The sequence below is a fragment of the Argiope bruennichi genome, chromosome 6 (assembly GCF_947563725.1).
Source record: "Argiope bruennichi chromosome 6, qqArgBrue1.1, whole genome shotgun sequence".
NCBI lineage: Eukaryota > Metazoa > Arthropoda > Arachnida > Araneae > Araneidae > Argiope > Argiope bruennichi.
In genome coordinates this window covers 110,629,224-110,647,031 of record NC_079156.1, presented here as the reverse complement: position 1 = coordinate 110,647,031, position 17,808 = coordinate 110,629,224, and the positions used below count along the sequence as shown (strand labels likewise).

Sequence of the window (17,808 nt, the reverse complement as noted above, 5' to 3'; positions counted from 1 at the left end):
ATCATGTAGAAAATCTGCACCAATAATTGCAGTTTTAATATCACAAACATAAAAAAGGATAAACAAATTGTTTTCTTAAACCTAAATCTAAAGATAATAACTTTTGTTTATAAACATTTATGATGGAACCATTTGCTGCAAAGAATTTTTGAATCGGAATACACATTTTATCATTTCTAGTCGCAGGAATCAAACAACAATCACTGCCAGTGTCAACGAGAAAATTTACATTTGATTTTCTATCGCGAATTATCGATTTTCTTTCACGAGAACTACTGGGCGAGGCGTATGTCGCCGCTACTCCTTGCCGTTGTGGTTTGGCTGATAATTGCAAGACGGAATGCATTTATGCGCTTTGGAGTCGTACTTCCGATGATACCAACAGATATCATCATTACTGGCAGGGCTTTTCCGTCGAAAACGAGGTTGACGATTCCGTGAATGACTTCTGGAATGGCGACGCATCTGTGCAATTTCTTTGCGCAACATTTTAATTTCTGTTAGCAGTTCAGAATCAGCTGTAGCAGTTGAATTCGAAACAACACTTACTTGGATTGGTGTTATATCTAGTATTTTGTCGGCTATTTCAGAGGCTTTTTGAGGTGTCAAAGGTTGTATTGATGCAAGAATCGATTGCACATTAGATGGTAGTTGCTGTAGAAATAATTGCAGTAAAAGAGAATCGGCGATATTGTGATTTTCGGCGCGTCTTTGCATAATTCTTAACAGCTCGGACGGCTTCCGATCATGCAACTGTTCTGCAGCCAATAACTTACGAATTCCCTGGGATTTAGATTCTTCGCATCGGGAAATGATCTCCGATTTTAGTTGGCTGTAAGGGTCAGCTGCATCTGGTGAAAGAATGATATCGCGCACAGTTATCGCGATTTCAGGAGGCAAGGTGCTCACGCAATAGTTGAATTTAGTGCGAGAAGCTGTAATTGGCTTTGGAATAGCCAATTCAAATGTTGACTCCACCATCGTAAACCAGAGGGAAGGGTCGGACGGAATGAAGTTCGGCATTTTCACCGCTGAGATTTCCTCCATCATGGTAGTAATGTCGTTTCAAAACGAAACTTAGTAAGATAATATTAACCAAATTAAATCAAAAGAGATGCGAGGTTTCTTATCCGGGTCACCATTTTGGTAATGTTCATGTAGAGTGTTGTATAAAGCATTTCATCGCTATTAGAAAAATAAACTCTTTATTTCACTAACAAGCATCGGAACATCACCGCTTAGAGCACGTATACATAGAACGGGGATTCCCCGGGCGAAGTATTAGGGAAAGTAGATAGGTAGCGCTTAAGAATGACATGAATAAAAGATGGCGCTACGATCACTCACAGTACCAAAATTAATAATGCAATTTCGTAAGAATGCTATTAGAATAACATCAGATATTAAAAAGGCCTTCTTACAAATCAGTCTGAACCCAAAGGACAGAAACTACTTTCAGTTTTTATGGTGGAAAGATTTTTCAAGGAGAGGAATTGATCACCCTGAGACATTGTCGAGTGGTATTTGGTGCTTCTCCTAGTCCATTTTTACTTGAGGCAACGATAGCTCATCATCTAGAGAACGTTTCAGATGGAAGGAAGGAAACAGCTCGTCAACTTCAAAAATCTTTTTATGTAGATAATTGCATAACTAGTTTAGAAACAAGAGAAGAGGCAGCCAAATTTATTTCTGAAGCTAAAGAACTGATGTCTGCAGCCAAATTTGATTTACGAGGTTGGGTTACTTCTGCAAAAATTGTAGGAGAAACAAAAATGAGATATATTCCAATATTAGAACTTTCCTGGGATACTGAAAATGATGAACTTTCTTGTAACGGTGCTATTAAAATTTCAGAAGAAAATATAAATAAACAAACATTATTATCTATTGCTCAACGAATTTACGATCCAATAGGATTTACGAGTCCAACTACTCGAATTCCACAGATCATTCTACAAAAAACATGGAAGAATAAAATTAATTGGGATGATGTGCTTCTACCAGATATATGTAATGAATTTTTAGCCTGGTACAAACATGTAAATCTGCTAAAAGATTGCAAAATCCCAAGAAGACTCATTTCAAATCCTTTTAAATATTATCAGATAGGTCTTCACTGTTTCAGTGACGCCAGTGAGGCCTCTTATGCCACATGTATTTTTTTACGTGCTGAATATAACGGGAAAGTTTCCGTTCAATTAGTAGCAAGTAAGTCAAGAGTGTCACCAACAAAGGAAATTACAATTCCTCGATTAGAATTGTTGGAAGCTCTTATATTATCCCAATTATATTGCCAAGTGACAGATGGACTTGAGGTAAAATTTAATGAAGTATACTTTTGGACTGTTGTCTTAACGTGGATTAAACGGGATAGTTCTTGGAATACATTTGTAAGAAATAGGATAACTGAAATAAGAAAATATACCAATTCTGATAACTGGTATTTCGTGCCAGGTCATATGAATCCAGCAGACCTTCCTTCAAGAGGTTGTGATGCAAAGATTTTATTGAAGAGCAAGTGGTGGGAAGGTCCAGAATGGTTATCAAAATCACAAGAGTTCTGGCCTTTGAATGGAAAACAAATTATTGATGAAAATTTAGTTGAATCAGAGAAAAGGAAAACAATAGTCAGTAATGTTGAGCATGAATCAGTTAACTTTACTGACAATCTACTTTATTTCTCGAAATATACAAAGATTTTAAGAATGCTGGCTTGGATACTACGTTTTATTAAAAACTGTCGTCTTAAAGAAAAATGTAAGGAAACCAAACTAACCTATGAAGAAGTCTAATCAGCTGAAAACTGTTTGCTAAAGCTAATTCAAAAGGAAAGTTTTGCAGAGAGCAAGATGAAAGCATTGAAAAATATGCAAACTTTCAAAGACGATTCCAACATTCTTAAAGTTAGAACTAAGCTCATACTGGGAGATGAAGAAGAAAATTTTAAGTGCCCAATATTGTTGCCGGGTAACCATGAAATAATTCGTTGATTGATACACCAGAAACATTGTGAGTTGCAGCATGCCGGATTTCGAACTCTCATTTCCAATTAAAGGGAAAATTACTGGATTATTTCTGTCAATAAAATAGCAAAACGAGTAAGCTCTCAATATATTACTTGCAAAAGATTTAAAGCCAAACCTACGGAGCCACCTTTAGCACCTCTTCCTAAAAATAGAATAAAAGTTGCTGCAGCATTTGAAGTCACAGGGATTGATTTGGCAGGCCCATTGTTTTTGCGTTCTGGAGAAAAGACATGGATAGTCCTTTTTACTTGTGCTATTTATAGGGCTGTTCATCTTGAGTTAGTCAATTCCTTGTCCACGGAAGCGTTTATAATGGCTTTAAGAAGATTTTTTGCTAGAAGAGATCGAGTTAATATAATCTACACTGATAACGGCACCAACTTCGTTGGTTCAAGTAATGCATTGAAAAATCTAGATTGGGAGAAGATCATGTCGTTTTCCACTCTCAAGAAGATTAAATGGAAATACAACCCTCCAACTGCTGCATGGTGGGAACGGATGATCCCCATGCTAAAAGAAATGTTAAGAAGAATTTTGGGCCGAAAGAGTATTGATTATGAAGAATTGGAAACTCTTATATGTGATTGTGAAGCTACAATAAATTCCAGACCTTTCACATATATTGAAGATAATTCAGAAGGTCTAAGGCCATTGACACATGCTTGTTTCTTGCAAGGCATTCCTAGTAGTGATACAACTGATTTAGACGAAATCGACAGTAAAAGCCTAATAAGAAGATTACGTTTTATTCAAAATCTACGGCATGATTTAAGAACGAGATTCCGCAAAGAATACGTAGCAATGTTAATGCATAAAGGTCATCACACTCGAGATGAATCTTTGAATGTTGGAAACATAATTCTTCTTGAAACTGATGGAAAACGCCTTCACTGGCCCTAAGGAATCGTAACTGAAGTCCTCCCTGGAGCAGATGGACATTCAAGAGTCGCCAGAATAAGAACAGCTCAAGGGGAAAAATTAAGACCATTCCAGAGACTTTATTCCTTGGAAATCGGAAGTTCTGAAAAATTACCATTCATTGCTCAGCAAAAGGATAAAGACACAAACACTCAACTTCCTGCAACTCCAGCTGTTTCAGATCATGATTCCAGTGAAAATAATGATTATATAATCAAAATAACTCCTGATGTCACTAAAGCTGATCGGCGTATTAAAATTCCCAACAGACTCGATTTATAACTTTTGTTGCAATTTCAGGTACTCTATAAAATTGCAAGATGGGAGATTATGTAAGCGTCATACCAGTTGCAGCTCAACTCCGCTCCAATGTAATTCCTTCAGATTTCGTTTTTCTCGATGTAAATATGCTTTCGAAACTTTCTATGTAAATAATTGCAAATAAAGTGTTCTCTCATATCACATCCATAGTAATTATTGAAAATATTTTACATAATTATTTGTGTTACCTGATTTGCTATGAAATACCAGAGTTTCTTATTTGCAGACAGAATAAGAACAAATTCCTTATTAACAGAAAGAATATCACAAGTTTACAATCTTTCTTGATTAATATTTTAGAAATTAAAGATATATCGGGAATGTTCTCAATAATAATTAATTACTAAAGTCTTCTTTAAACTATTTGAAAAATATTCCTTCAATTCTTTTAATGAGATCAGTTATACCGACAAATAACGATCTAAATATTTCCTATTCTTTTCATTTTGAAAAAAATATTTTCAATTTTTGAAATCTTTTAAATTTAAAATAGATAAAAAACAGCGCAGCATTTCTTTAAAAATCTTGACTTCATCTTATATAAATGCCACGGGAAAAAAAAAATGCAATGTATATTAACAATTTACAAACAGTAGTAATATTTGAAGAAAAATAATATTTCAATTTGAATAAAAATGTATTGATTCTAAAGAGGATAAAGCAGAAAAGTATTACAATAAAAGTTTTGAAATAAATATACAATGCTGGAAAATTAACAAAATATATCATTATCTGCATATTATAAAAACCAAGTGCAGATAAAAAATTTCTCCACACTTCCATATACATTTACAATTCTCATTAGTTTTTCAATCTGACTAACCTTCATTCAATTATTAGAATCAAAACAAAATTATAAGCATTTAAATATAAAAAATTAATTTTCATATCTAGGACACATTCTACTTGGTCATTAAAGTTGAAGTAAAGAAATTAATATTAATGCAAATGCTACATAATACACTTGCTTCAACTTGAAAAGAGATAGTGGAACTCGCTCAGTTTTCAAAAGAAAGCAATAAGATTTCTACTCTTTCAAAAGCTGTTTTATATTCTTTGAAAGAATTAAAACTGGATATACTTTCAATGTTATAACTTCCAGCATAGAGTGAAACAAAAGTAACAGTAAAAAAATTATGAGGCAATACCAAGGGAGGTTCTGATAACATATCCGATTATAGCCTGTCTTCATAAAGAGCATTCAGAATGTAAATTCAAGAAAGCATGCAATTGTTAAAAAATTTTGGTAGCAAACAAACCTAGTGTAGCAATTCAGAAGGTGGTCAAAGAAAGAATGAAAAGTAAAAGCATCATATAACACACTCTTTAGACAAAGTATGAATTGCAAAAATATTCTTTTTTGTACCAGCTCTCTGGTGAATAAAAATATAAATATTATTTTCTCTAACAATTTATAATTGAAGAAACATTAGAGATTTCACAAATTCACAAAACAATTATGCAAGATATGGCAAACACAATAGAAAAAGAACATGGAAGAGAGTTTCCACCAAAACAGCAAAAGATTTTTCAAATATTAACAATTTATCACTTATAAAAAATTACAGTTTGGTGATCATACAATGCTGTTTAGTTAAGCGAAGAATTGTAATAAGAATGCAATATATTTCTAAAATATAAGTTATAACAAATAAATGTGCAATATTAAAAAAAAACAAAAAAAAAAACATAGAACTCATAATAATAAAAAATTTAGCTAAATAAATAGAATGCAGGAAAACCAAATAATTTTTATAACGAAAATTGTATACCTTAATAGTGCAAATTCTCATAAAAAATATCTTTCTTTATTTATACATTATAAACGTGCACATTCTGAAGTTTTATAACACACAACAACAAGTTAAAATCATTTCAAAACTCAAAAGAATACTTATTGCTTATAGTTTAAATTTGAAAATAATTCAATTACTGATTAAATAGAATGGCATTCATACATATATACATGCATCTATATAGTGAATTTCAATAAAATCATATACATATGTAATGTAATGATCTATTAATTGTTAAAACCATAATTAGTTTTCTAGTTAATTTACTTTATTCCAGATTTTTCTCTTATTTCCTGATGTAAATTCTATTTTTTCATTTAAATATTTCCAATATGCCTGTAACAAATTGCTTAACAATCCCACAGCACAAACAAAAGGATAACAATTACTAACATCCACACATTCCTTTCAAGGTTACACAACATTTCATTTCCTGAACTGACGCATGTCAAAGAACTTCTATTAGAATCCCTTATCGCATATGTTCTGTTGTGATTGAACACATTATACTATATACAAATTTAGACTTTCCAAAGAAAAATAAATTGAAAATTATTCTAAAAGAGTCATTTTTTTTGGTCATACATCTCAAAATTTTTCTATATATGTATTGTTGTCACAATTTATGTTATAAAAGAATAGAAACCCCAAAAACATCAAGACAGGGAAGAAAAAAAAACTTATTGTAGAAAGGTTATTCAGAACATTATTGATTTCATATTATCATGCAAATATCCATTTATCTACAAACATCTATAATCATATTATATCCAGAAAGTTATCAAATTTTGATAGCATAGAAAGATCACAATTTCTTTCAGGATAAAATCTCCAAAGAATTGAACCAAATTATTCCAAATTTTTAACAAGTGTTAATGGCAGAAAAAATAAATATTTTCATTGTCCTATTTGCAAGTCAGTCTCTATCAACTTGCAGTCATCTTCTTCATTTAAGAAGTGAAATATATATGATTTCTGAAATTCTTAAACTTGGGATTCCTTGTTTTTGTTCTCTTAGAATTAGAAACCATTTCACTTTGAGTAATAGAATTATCTGATTATATTGTGGTGATGTTCATGTAGAGTGTTGTATAAAGCATTTCATCGGTATTAGAAAAATAAACTCTTTATTACACTAAAACTATCGGAACATCATTGCTTAGCGCATGTATACATAGAACGGGGATTCCCCGGGTGAAATATTAATATAGATTGTATTAGGGAAAGTAGATAGGTAGCGCTTTAGAATGACATGAATAAAAGATGGTGCTACGATCACTACAATATTTTTCTAGCAACACATAACAACTTTAACTATTTTTCACAGCAAAATTAAGACTTTTATAACTTCATAATAGTTTGAAATTGATAGTACTTTTCTTAAGCAGTATTTTTTAAAAACACATGTAACATTTCACACTTTGAATAACCATTTCTTAAACCCTTTTATTCCTAACATAATTCAAACTCAGCACACTTGAATGCATGAGCTTCCCTTTCACAAATAAGAAAAATTATCTTAACCTTCAAAAACAGCAATAATGAGAATAGAATTCTCAAAAAAAAAATTTATGTTTTCAAATATATACCTGGGCGAGCATGTTTAATGTACAAATCATTTCCCATTTGTAGTAACTCAATCACATTTGGCTTCTGAGAGTTTTGATATGGTAAATCAAAAGAAATTTGCATTATCTTAAAAATAAATTTTATAGATATATGCACAATAGAAAATGAGGTTTTATTGATATAACAGGGGAATTACTTTCTTTACATGATGGATAAATAACTTTTATCTAAATTAGGTTCTTTATCCTAAAACAAATGTAATGTTTTTTTAATTAATATAACTGAATTGGCATATTCTACTTCAGATATTTTTGGTTCCATTTCCAATGAAAGTATCAGCGTGTAAATTGCATTCAGATAATTTCTTGCCAAGTAAAATCCTAGCAAATTTATTGCAGTTCTCTTATTTTATTTAGCATATCTTGGAAAGAAACAAGACATTATCGGGGTCTCTGGGGAAATAATACAGTTGTTTTATATGTCTGGAACACTAACCCCTTCCGCCGTTGCTATTCGAGAATAAGCAATGAATTACTTTCTGCTGTAGCCTGTCAGTTTTCTATAGCAGAACCAGTGAGAACTTTCACATGATTTGGATTCCTAAATAATTTTTGAGTTTAAAATTCATGCAAATTTACCAATGGATTACAAATTCATGCAAATTTACCAATGGATTACAAATTCATGCAAATTTACCAATTCTAATTTACCAATGAATTACCTAAAACAAAATATATAATATCTCTGTAATTCATGTAAGTACTTAACATATTTTATTTTCTTTTATTACCAGCATTTTCCGAGTTGTAACTTTTTGACTGCAGCTACAAATTAAGCCTAAGATTGTATTAGCATTAGACTACTACGTGTTGGGAGTAGACAGATATGTTTTGATGATAAATCCCATATTTTGCATTACCATTTTAAGAACAAATTGTTTGCAATAATTTTCTTTATTTTTCTTGAAAAATATCTTTGTTTTTGTTCAATTATTTTTTTAATAATGAATTTTATATCGAATGACATTTGAAAATTATAAACCAAATTTTATAAATAATGCATAAAATTACAAGTATCTTATTACTTAAAAAAATAGTTGAATAAAAATAAATTTTATTATTTTTAATAAACAAAATTGATACCTAATATTAGAAAGAATTATTCTATTATTAAATGAAATGAACAGAATTTATTTAATTATATATATATATATATATATATATTCAAAATTCTCATTTAATACAGAAAACTCAAAATTTATGTTATTCAAAGTCTTAAATATCATATTTATTAATGTTTAAATGTTAGAATTATGATATGAACATTTTATATAATTTTAGCTCATATTTATTAAATGATTCAGAATTTTAATAATGTAATAAAATTATAATAGCAATTTTTTTTGGTAAACTATTATGAATTTTTAGTAAGGAAGAGTGGAAGTGGAATTTATGCATAAGCAGATCCTGTCAGATGCAGATGACAATTTTGTGGTAACAATTCAATTATTTCTGGGGAATCGAGTCAAACTGAAAAAAAGTTAAGACCTAGTAAAAAATTGAAGTCACATTCTAAATAATATGAACTCTATGACAGATTTAATACCTATGAAGTTTTGACAATCTGGATTCACTTTTCATAAATTGAAATTTCATTTATGATGTGGTAATTATACAAAATTAAAGTCTCCTCTAAAAATGTAATACTTGAAATAGCATGTTTTGTGGCAAAGGAATCTTTACTTGATGTTTATAAGTGAAAATTGCATATCCAAATGAAAATACAATTGAGAGTTTCTAAGAAATTTTAAAATATTTTTTAGAAACGCATTTTCAAATATTGTCCTTGATCTTCTACTGAATTCTTATTGAGTAAATAAATGCTTCAAATTGATTTTGAAAAAATACATTGACTAATCATTCAATTTTACATGTTGAAATTTATGCAACATAATTAAATATATAAAAGGATTAAGTGAAGAATAGTGTGCACAAGAGTTTGTCGCCAATATTGCAACCCATCAGAACGCTTTTCTAGCAACACTAATGCTGTTTTGTTTACTACTTTTTGCAATAGTTGAGTTGTACATAAACTACAACTATATTATGAAAAATGTTAAATTAAAAAAATATCTATTAAATATTTAAATTTTATTCTTTATTATTATTAAAAGTTTATTAAACAAAGAAAGTTAAGTTTATAATTAAAAGTTATATTCTGCTTTCTTTTTTTTAATGTGAATACGAACAGAAAATATTTATTCTTTTGCAATTTTTAATTGTCAATTTGCTCTTTAAAAAATCGTCTGCATTCTCACTTTAAAAGACAGCTGCAATGGAATGACTCCCTTCATAATTTATTATGTCGGAAGTATTTCGAACCTGTAGAATGGATGAAGGGTGAGTAAAATATGTAAATATATATATATATTTACGAGTTGCTGAAGTTAGGAAAGGATGCTTGTTTGAAATTTTGTATTGAGAATGGTTTGATATCGAACTGGCAGAATGGATGAAGGGTGAGTGGAATATATTTTTTTACGAGTTGATGAAGTTGGGAAAAGAATATTTGAAATTTTGTATGGAGAATGTTCCGATTGCTTCTTTCTTTTGGTTATGTACTTTTTCTGTTATACAAACAGTCCTTATGTTCAATGTGCTAGCGAAGCTACTAGGTTCCCGCTGCTAGCGTAGCCGTAGGGTGTTTTTTTTTTAATGTAAAAAATTCGGCATCTGTAGAAGGCACTCGGCAGTATGTAAGAAAAAGACAATACTTATTTTTAAAAAGTCCTAATTATATGGCGGGAAATGGTAACCGTAACTGTTCCGCGTAAGTATTTGTTTATTTTCTCCGCCATCTTTATTGGCGACTTGGCATTGTTGGCGCAGCAGGGAGCACACTATAATTCACTTTTAACATATAAAAAAGTCAGTAATATATATATATAATCTTAGATTTAAAAAAACAAACAAACAAAACTTCACGCGTTTTTTATTTACTAAAGAAGCAAGTATTAAACTTTCAATACAGCATTCCGGAAAACAAACCTCCATTTCAATACAACAACTATCTTATTTTAACCATATATAACGACGTTTAATTCCTTAAAAAAATCAACTCTTTCAAAATAAAAGGTGTTATGAATCAATTAAAACTTACTCACAATTATTTCAAAGTTTAGAACAGAAGTTGAATTCAAACACCGTTATGCGATGCTAATGGCCACAGAAATTCTCCAATTTGCAATAAGTTTTTCTGCGCATGCTCAGATTTAACTGGAGAAAACGAGTAATATCCATCCGATTAGAAGCGGATATCTAAAGAACGATCATACAATGTTAAAGGTGGGTTCACACGAGGCTTTTTATTGCGCGCAATCTCGTTGTCTCTCTACTGTTGTCCCTCTATTGTCCCCGTGAGAACAGTTGAGACAACGTTGATGGGACAATGGCTAAAGGTGGGTTCACACGAGGCTTTTTATTGCGCGCAAACGTTGTCTCTCTACTGTTGTCCCTCTATTGTCCCCGTGTGAACAGTTGAGACAACGTGTCGGGACAATGGCTAATAGTTGTCCCGACGGGACAACCATTTGCCATTGTCCCGTTGCAGTCACGTGATTTTGCTGAAGTAGGCGTGACCTTCTATTGCGCGCAATAATAAGCCTCGTATTAACCCACCTTAACGGACTTTGAAATTTTCTGAACAGGACTGAATGTCTCTGCGCATGCTCAGATTTTACTGGAGAAAATAAGTAATATTCACTATGGTTCATGATCGTTCTTTCGCTATCCGCTTACGTCAGGAGCATCATCAGGATGAAGAATTTTTTCGTGTTTAGAAAATCAAAAATGTTAAAAATATTTTATCATTTACAACTATTAAAAAAAAAGTAGGGAAGTTTTTTTTCAACCTATTTTGAAAGTTAATTAAAAAAGTATTTTATAAATAAAAAGTTTTATAATTAAAACTTTAAAAATAGGGTTGATTTTTGGTTTCTTAAATATTTAATGAAACTTCCGGAAAAATGACAGTAAAATTAATGTATCTTCAGTACTATATTGAGGATGTAAGTTAGGAAAGTATGGTTATGTTTTTTTTCTCTTATATTTAAAGTGAAATAAAGGTTTACCTTATTTTTTAAAAATTTTAAATGCTTTATTTAAAAATGTTAGTAATCAAATACCCATATCTATGAATTTAATATAATAATTTAGAAAACTTAAAGAAATTTATCTTCCTTTGCGGAATTTCTGAGAATAACATTTGAAATCATTTTTAAAAAGGGCTTTTGAGCAACAAGGAAGTATCAACCAGCATATTAATTGAAGCTGCTATTTTTCTTCATATTGTTACAAAAAATTTTCTACAACAAAATACCTTCGATCAATCATAATGACGCAGCACATTTAATTGCTAGTTAAGCAGCTTTCTTGCTGTCTAATCCTCCAGTTTCTCTACGTGTTGGCGATTCCGACTACTCTCACTCACCACTTCTGACGATACACACACTTCACTGCAGCTTCAGAGTGCCCGTCTTTTATAGTTTCGGGAGGCGGGGCTAGAATCTTCAGACCAATCAGGACGTATCTGTGTGTATCTCAGTTCCTACTGGATGGATCGTGAAACTTCTCGAACTTTCCAGTATGATCCATTTAGTCGCTAAATTCGTCACCAAATGGCCGCCAATCTCTCAGGTCATTGACGCACAGGACAGATCTTACAAAGGTTTGAACGGTTTTTCCCAGGATGACACTATTCGTGCCGGGTAGCAAAATTACAGATTTGTAACAATATCTTCTTTTGTTGAGTATTTTAGTTGAAAAAAATTTCTTTTTTTTTTAAATTGAAAAATGAGATGATAAAAAATTACGAATTCTAGATCTTATTTTTGTAGTAATATGAAGTGAGAATAAAAAATACAATAATTATATATAGTACTAAAGTTTCCAACTATCATCGTAATCCTTATTCATAAAAAACAGGATTATTTACATCATGTTTCCTAATTTTTCTAAGAATTTAATAAATTTTCCACTTAAAGATTCTATGTAATCCATCCAAATTTCATTTAATCAATGTATTTTTTAATGAAATAATCCCATTAACTATTTTTGCAATAAAAGTACTTTATGTACATAATAATTTTAAATATAGTAAGTATCTACATCCTATCAATGGAACGAAAATTTGATCTAAAACCTTTTTTTGAGCAAAGAATTTAAGGGGATATACTTCCACTGATTTCAATCATTCCTTAAATTTTATTTCAGTCTAATAAATAATTGAAAAAATAATAATAATGAATTATAGTTTTGAAATTCAGTTCTGACAAAGAGAAAAAGCAATTTGTCAAATTTACTGTGATAAACGTGAACTATTCTGCAGCTACATATTTTTTCAGTGGCAAATACTTTCTTTTAAAACATATACACTTTTTGTTACTGCATATACATTAAGTTTGATGAATACTTAAGTTTTTATTATGGTACCATCAGAGAAAGATAACTGGAAAAAAAATCATCAGTTTAAATTAGTAATAAAATGTTTATCAAAAGAGACAAAAATAAAATTTAATAAGATCCCCTCCCCAAATTCTTTGGATTCTTAAAAATAAACAATATTTAGATAAAATTTAACATGACTATATACTCAAAAGGGAGTCAATCATGGAGTAACTATATCCATGATAGATATGCATTTATCAGAAACAAAATTAATCAATAATCCAAAAATAACTATTAACCATTTCTTCTTTAAGAAAAATCTTAATAACTCATATGATTTCAACTCTTGTCCCTCCATGACTACTGGTGTAGCTGCCAAGATTTTTCAGTAATTTTTTTTTAATTCAGAGAATTTAATTTATTATTTCATTCTTTCAGATATATTTAAATAATACAAATATATTTTTAAAAATTTGATTTCTGAACATTTTAATTTAAATAAAAGTTATTTGAAATTATAAATTATAAATATTAATAATTTTATATTTTTATAAAAATCTGACAAGCTATATTATGTTGCCATACCAAAATGTTAGTGTTTTTATAGGAAAATTATAAGAGATTTCTTATATCATCATATTCATTTTATTTATTTTAAGCAATAAATATTTTGATATTTTTACTTGACATTTTTCTAAGCTAAATGAAAGAAAAAGTGTACTGAAATGTAAAACTGAATCAGAATAATAAATTAGAAGAATTATAAACAATTTTGAAATTTTTATTACAGACATAAGAACTACAAAATGCATCTGATTACTTTTTACAAAATGTAAGATGAATTCTACATTAAGTTATGAATATAAACATTTTTCAAATATCAAAATCACAAAACAAATTTTGAAATTATAAAGTAAATTATTATGAGTATAATTTAATGTAGAATTTACAAAAGTTTTACAATGTATAGGTAGAAAAGATAAAAATCAAGGTAAGAAAAAAAAAAAAAAGATTAATTCTCTAAAATATCTGAAAACCATGCGACATAAATATAATTGCCATTGTATACAAATTATAAAAATTAAAAAGCATAACAAATTCTGAATCTTCTGGACTAATTAATAATACAAAAACTCAAACAATATAATTGAAGAGATTTTGAGAAAAAAAATTGCAGAATAGTAATAGAACTCTAGATTGACAAGATAGAAAGTTTAAAATAAAGTTTAGAAACAAATAAAATATAACATACATTGTGCCATTATTGAAAATCAATGCTATTTTTTATGAAGTAATCAGTAATACAAAAATTCAAACAACAATATAATGAATATTTAAAAATATATATGTTTAAAAAAAATTACAAAATATAGAGGGTTAAAGCAATACATGAGTGACTTGACAGAGAATCTAAAATAATGTAAAATTTATAAATGAATTTAAAATCAGACATGTAAGATTATTATATTCCTCATGAAACCTTATCATCATATTCTTAGTGTTATAATTGAAAAAAAGAACAAAAAAAAAAAAAAATGCCTTTGGGTTATGCACTAATCAGAAATATACAAAAATTAAATAACAATAAAAGTGATATAGTATGTAATTGTGAAAGTATTTGATTAATAAATCATATATTGAAAAATAGTACAGAATCATAAAGAATTTTATATGGTTAAAGCAACATAAACTGTTTTAATATAAAGGTTTATATATATATATATATATATATATAATGATATTTTAACTCTAATTTCAATTTAATTAATTTTCAAGATTTTTAGCCCATAGTAACTTTATTCTAAAATATTTTCTTATTTTGTGATCCAATTCCACTGTCTCTACTTAATTAATTCAAGAGAAGCTTTGTTAAACTGCTGCATGAGCTAAAACTAACTTTTCCACACTCCGCGTGAAAAGACAAAATACCGCTGATGAGGCAAATTCTTTTTTAAAATCTCCCTTTGTTTCCCCTACCTTCTCCGCGCGTGTAACGAAAATCCCTATCGAAATCTTGTAATATATTAACACTGTAAAGAAATATTTTCCCTATCAAAATCATAGGTTATATAAGACCAGGGATAAAATGTCCAAGAGCTTTTTCCTCGTTCCTTCTCTGTGTCGTTCTGTGTGCTCATCGCTTGTACATATGCCTGCTTCTTCAAAATGAAATAAAACGACGTCATGAAATTAAAAGTATCTTCACTGTCTTCAAACTGCATCATGCTTCACAACAAATAATGCTTACATATATATATAGTAAGATAATGTACGATGTATATTATCTTAATATACGATGTATATTATTAATGTATATGATTAAATAGGAGAAAATGATAATAAAACAAAACATTTTTTTACAAAGCTCATATTTATAATAGTGTAAATTTTTATTTTTAATAATTGCATTTTCAAAAATTTGATAAAATTAATCACTCAAATGATCAAAATTCTTAATTTAAATCATTGCATAGAATAATTCAATCAAAATTATTTATATACCTATCTATACATATATATGCATAATTCTAGATAATGACACATTTAAAGTGTTAAACAAAAATCTAAATCAAGGCAAAAAAATTACAGAATAAATAAAACAAATAGTCTAAAAGTATTTGATACAATAATAAACTTAAAATAATATTATATCTGATCCAGAGTGCGTAGTGTGAAATGGATGCAAAAATTAAGCCCTTCGAAGCACCTTAGCGAAATGTTATCGATTAGAGCTGCCTGGTGGATATTTCTCCCGAAAACATTTTCTAAGTCCGTTAACATTACATGATCGTTCTTTCGCTATCCGCTTCTCATTCGATTGCTTAGCAAGAATAAAGATGCATAATCCACGATTTTTTGAATAACAAATAATTTTGCTATTGTTATTTTTAAATATTTGTTCCAAATATCTGTTATTTCAATCATATTATTAATTAAAAATTATTACTAAATATTAAATATAAAATTTATTAATTTTAATTAATACTTAATTTACTAATTTAAGTAACGTGTGATTGAATTAATTTATCTATTTCAGCTTACTTTTTAAATTTGATTTTTTTTCAAAACTATTTATTTAATTTCTTTATTGGAATAAACCATTTTCTGAAAAATTTGAATTAAATATATATATCATTTCTTTAAATTGTTTATTTTAGTTCTATATTTTACCAATAGATGGGGCCAGCAGTAAACGGAATATATCCAAAGTCGAATCACAAGCAATTAAAAAGGATTTGTTTGGAATAGTGCATCATCAAATGCGAATATCGGAAAATCAAGGTTACTCTCATGAAGTGGAACGGCGACTTCACACTTTCCAGTGGTGTCACCACTCCGAAAAATTTCAGTGATATGCTATTCAATGATACGATAATTCCATTAACCGGTCCGTTCACTTTTCAATCCATTCACAGATTTCGCCTTTTCTGTTTTGTTCGAGAACTTCCATTGGACAGATCATATCGATTGTTACTTTCTATCGTGATCCAAAACCTGTAATCGAAATATCATCAGTAAGATCGTATCAAGGATTTGAATCTCACCCTTCTTTGAAAAGTATTGATCACTGGTACTTGTGACTTTATGATATTGGTTACGTAATAACCGCTCATAAGATATTCGTCATCCCTAGGCAAGAATGGAAAATATAAATAAGTATTCTGGTTAGAGTTATCACCATAGAGAAGATTTTTTTTTTTTTTTTTTTTTTTTTTTTTCATTTGGGAATCAAAGATATATTTTAAAAAATTTTTCTATTTTTTTAAAGAAATAAAAAACTGAAACATTAGGGCAAACTAAATTCTGTTTTGTTTGCAATTATTCTTATGAAACATAATGCTTATTTTCTTTGATACTGACATAACTTTCCTTTTCAAATTTCTTCCAAAAATATAATAGTATTCTGTGATATTTGGCTTCTGTTCATCTTCATGTTTCTCCCTATGATCTTCGTCTGATGAATTCGCGATAATTTGAATTTGAAAATGTATTTTGAATGATTAGTGCATTTCTCAAGAGAAATCTGAGCATACTATGAGCGTAATGCAAATAGTAACCACGTTTCATGAAATTAACAATGACCCTCTTCTTAATAAATTCTGCTATATCAAGGCAGAGTCAGCTTCTGCTTGACACACTTGGATATAATCAGATAGGCCCGTAGGTCCCAGCAATTCAGAACCTCTTAATGTGCAAGCTCAAGCAAGGAGCTGAAATAAAATTCCTCTTAAAACACTGACGCATACATTCATGCATCTAATTGATATATTTGGCTAGCACAGAGAGTAAAACTACTACCAACATAACTGCGGTCCTGGTGCGTAGTGGCGGATTTTCGCACAGGCGTTGGAGGCGGTAGCCTCTTGACTTGAAATGTAGGCGGGGTTGGAGCCTCAAAACCTATATCGAAGCAGCAGAAATTTGTTTCATTGCAGATTTGTTCCGAATTTTTCTCTTTTACTCAGAAAAAAAGAAAGAAAAGGAAAGAAAAAAAAGAAAGTAACTAAATGAAAAGGAAAAGAGTAAACCAAACGTAGGTGGAAATAACTTTGAATGGAAAAACTAAAAATAAATAATTTCAAAAGTAGTCATATTTGTTCCATTATCGTATATTAATTCACGCTGAGCAGACTCTAGTACGAGAGTGTGGAATGGAGATTCTAACAAAGTTCAACACAAAACATCTTTTATTAGACGTTCGACACACACACACAAAACGGAACACAAGACACG

At 29.6% G+C, this 17,808-nt stretch overlaps 2 protein-coding genes across 5 annotated transcripts in view; both read right to left on the bottom strand.

The window, feature by feature from the left end:
• Positions 1-17,808, bottom strand: part of LOC129971478 (zinc finger protein 845-like) — a 34,395-nt gene that overhangs the window by 8,472 nt on the left and 8,115 nt on the right. Inside the window, exon 1 of one of the 4 annotated variants that reach the window (XM_056085285.1) lies at positions 10,790-11,245. The exons of 1 other annotated variant lie outside the window; for it this stretch is intronic. The gene's annotated coding sequence lies outside the window, so the exon portion shown is untranslated. Of the gene's footprint in view, positions 1-9,235; positions 9,663-10,789; positions 11,246-17,808 lie in introns of those variants that run through there. 2 more of the 4 variants (XM_056085284.1, XM_056085287.1) reach the window with 2 other exon arrangements.
• LOC129971904 (uncharacterized) lies at positions 298-1,047 on the bottom strand. The gene has a single exon (XM_056085881.1). The coding sequence runs from the start codon at positions 1,045-1,047 to the stop codon at positions 298-300; it is 750 nt and encodes a 249-aa protein (XP_055941856.1).

Excerpts from the sequence above, each read along its gene's own strand:
- LOC129971904 (XM_056085881.1), bottom strand. The coding sequence starts at position 1,047 with ATGGAGGAAATCTCAGCGGTGAAAATGCCGAACTTCATTCCGTCCGAC.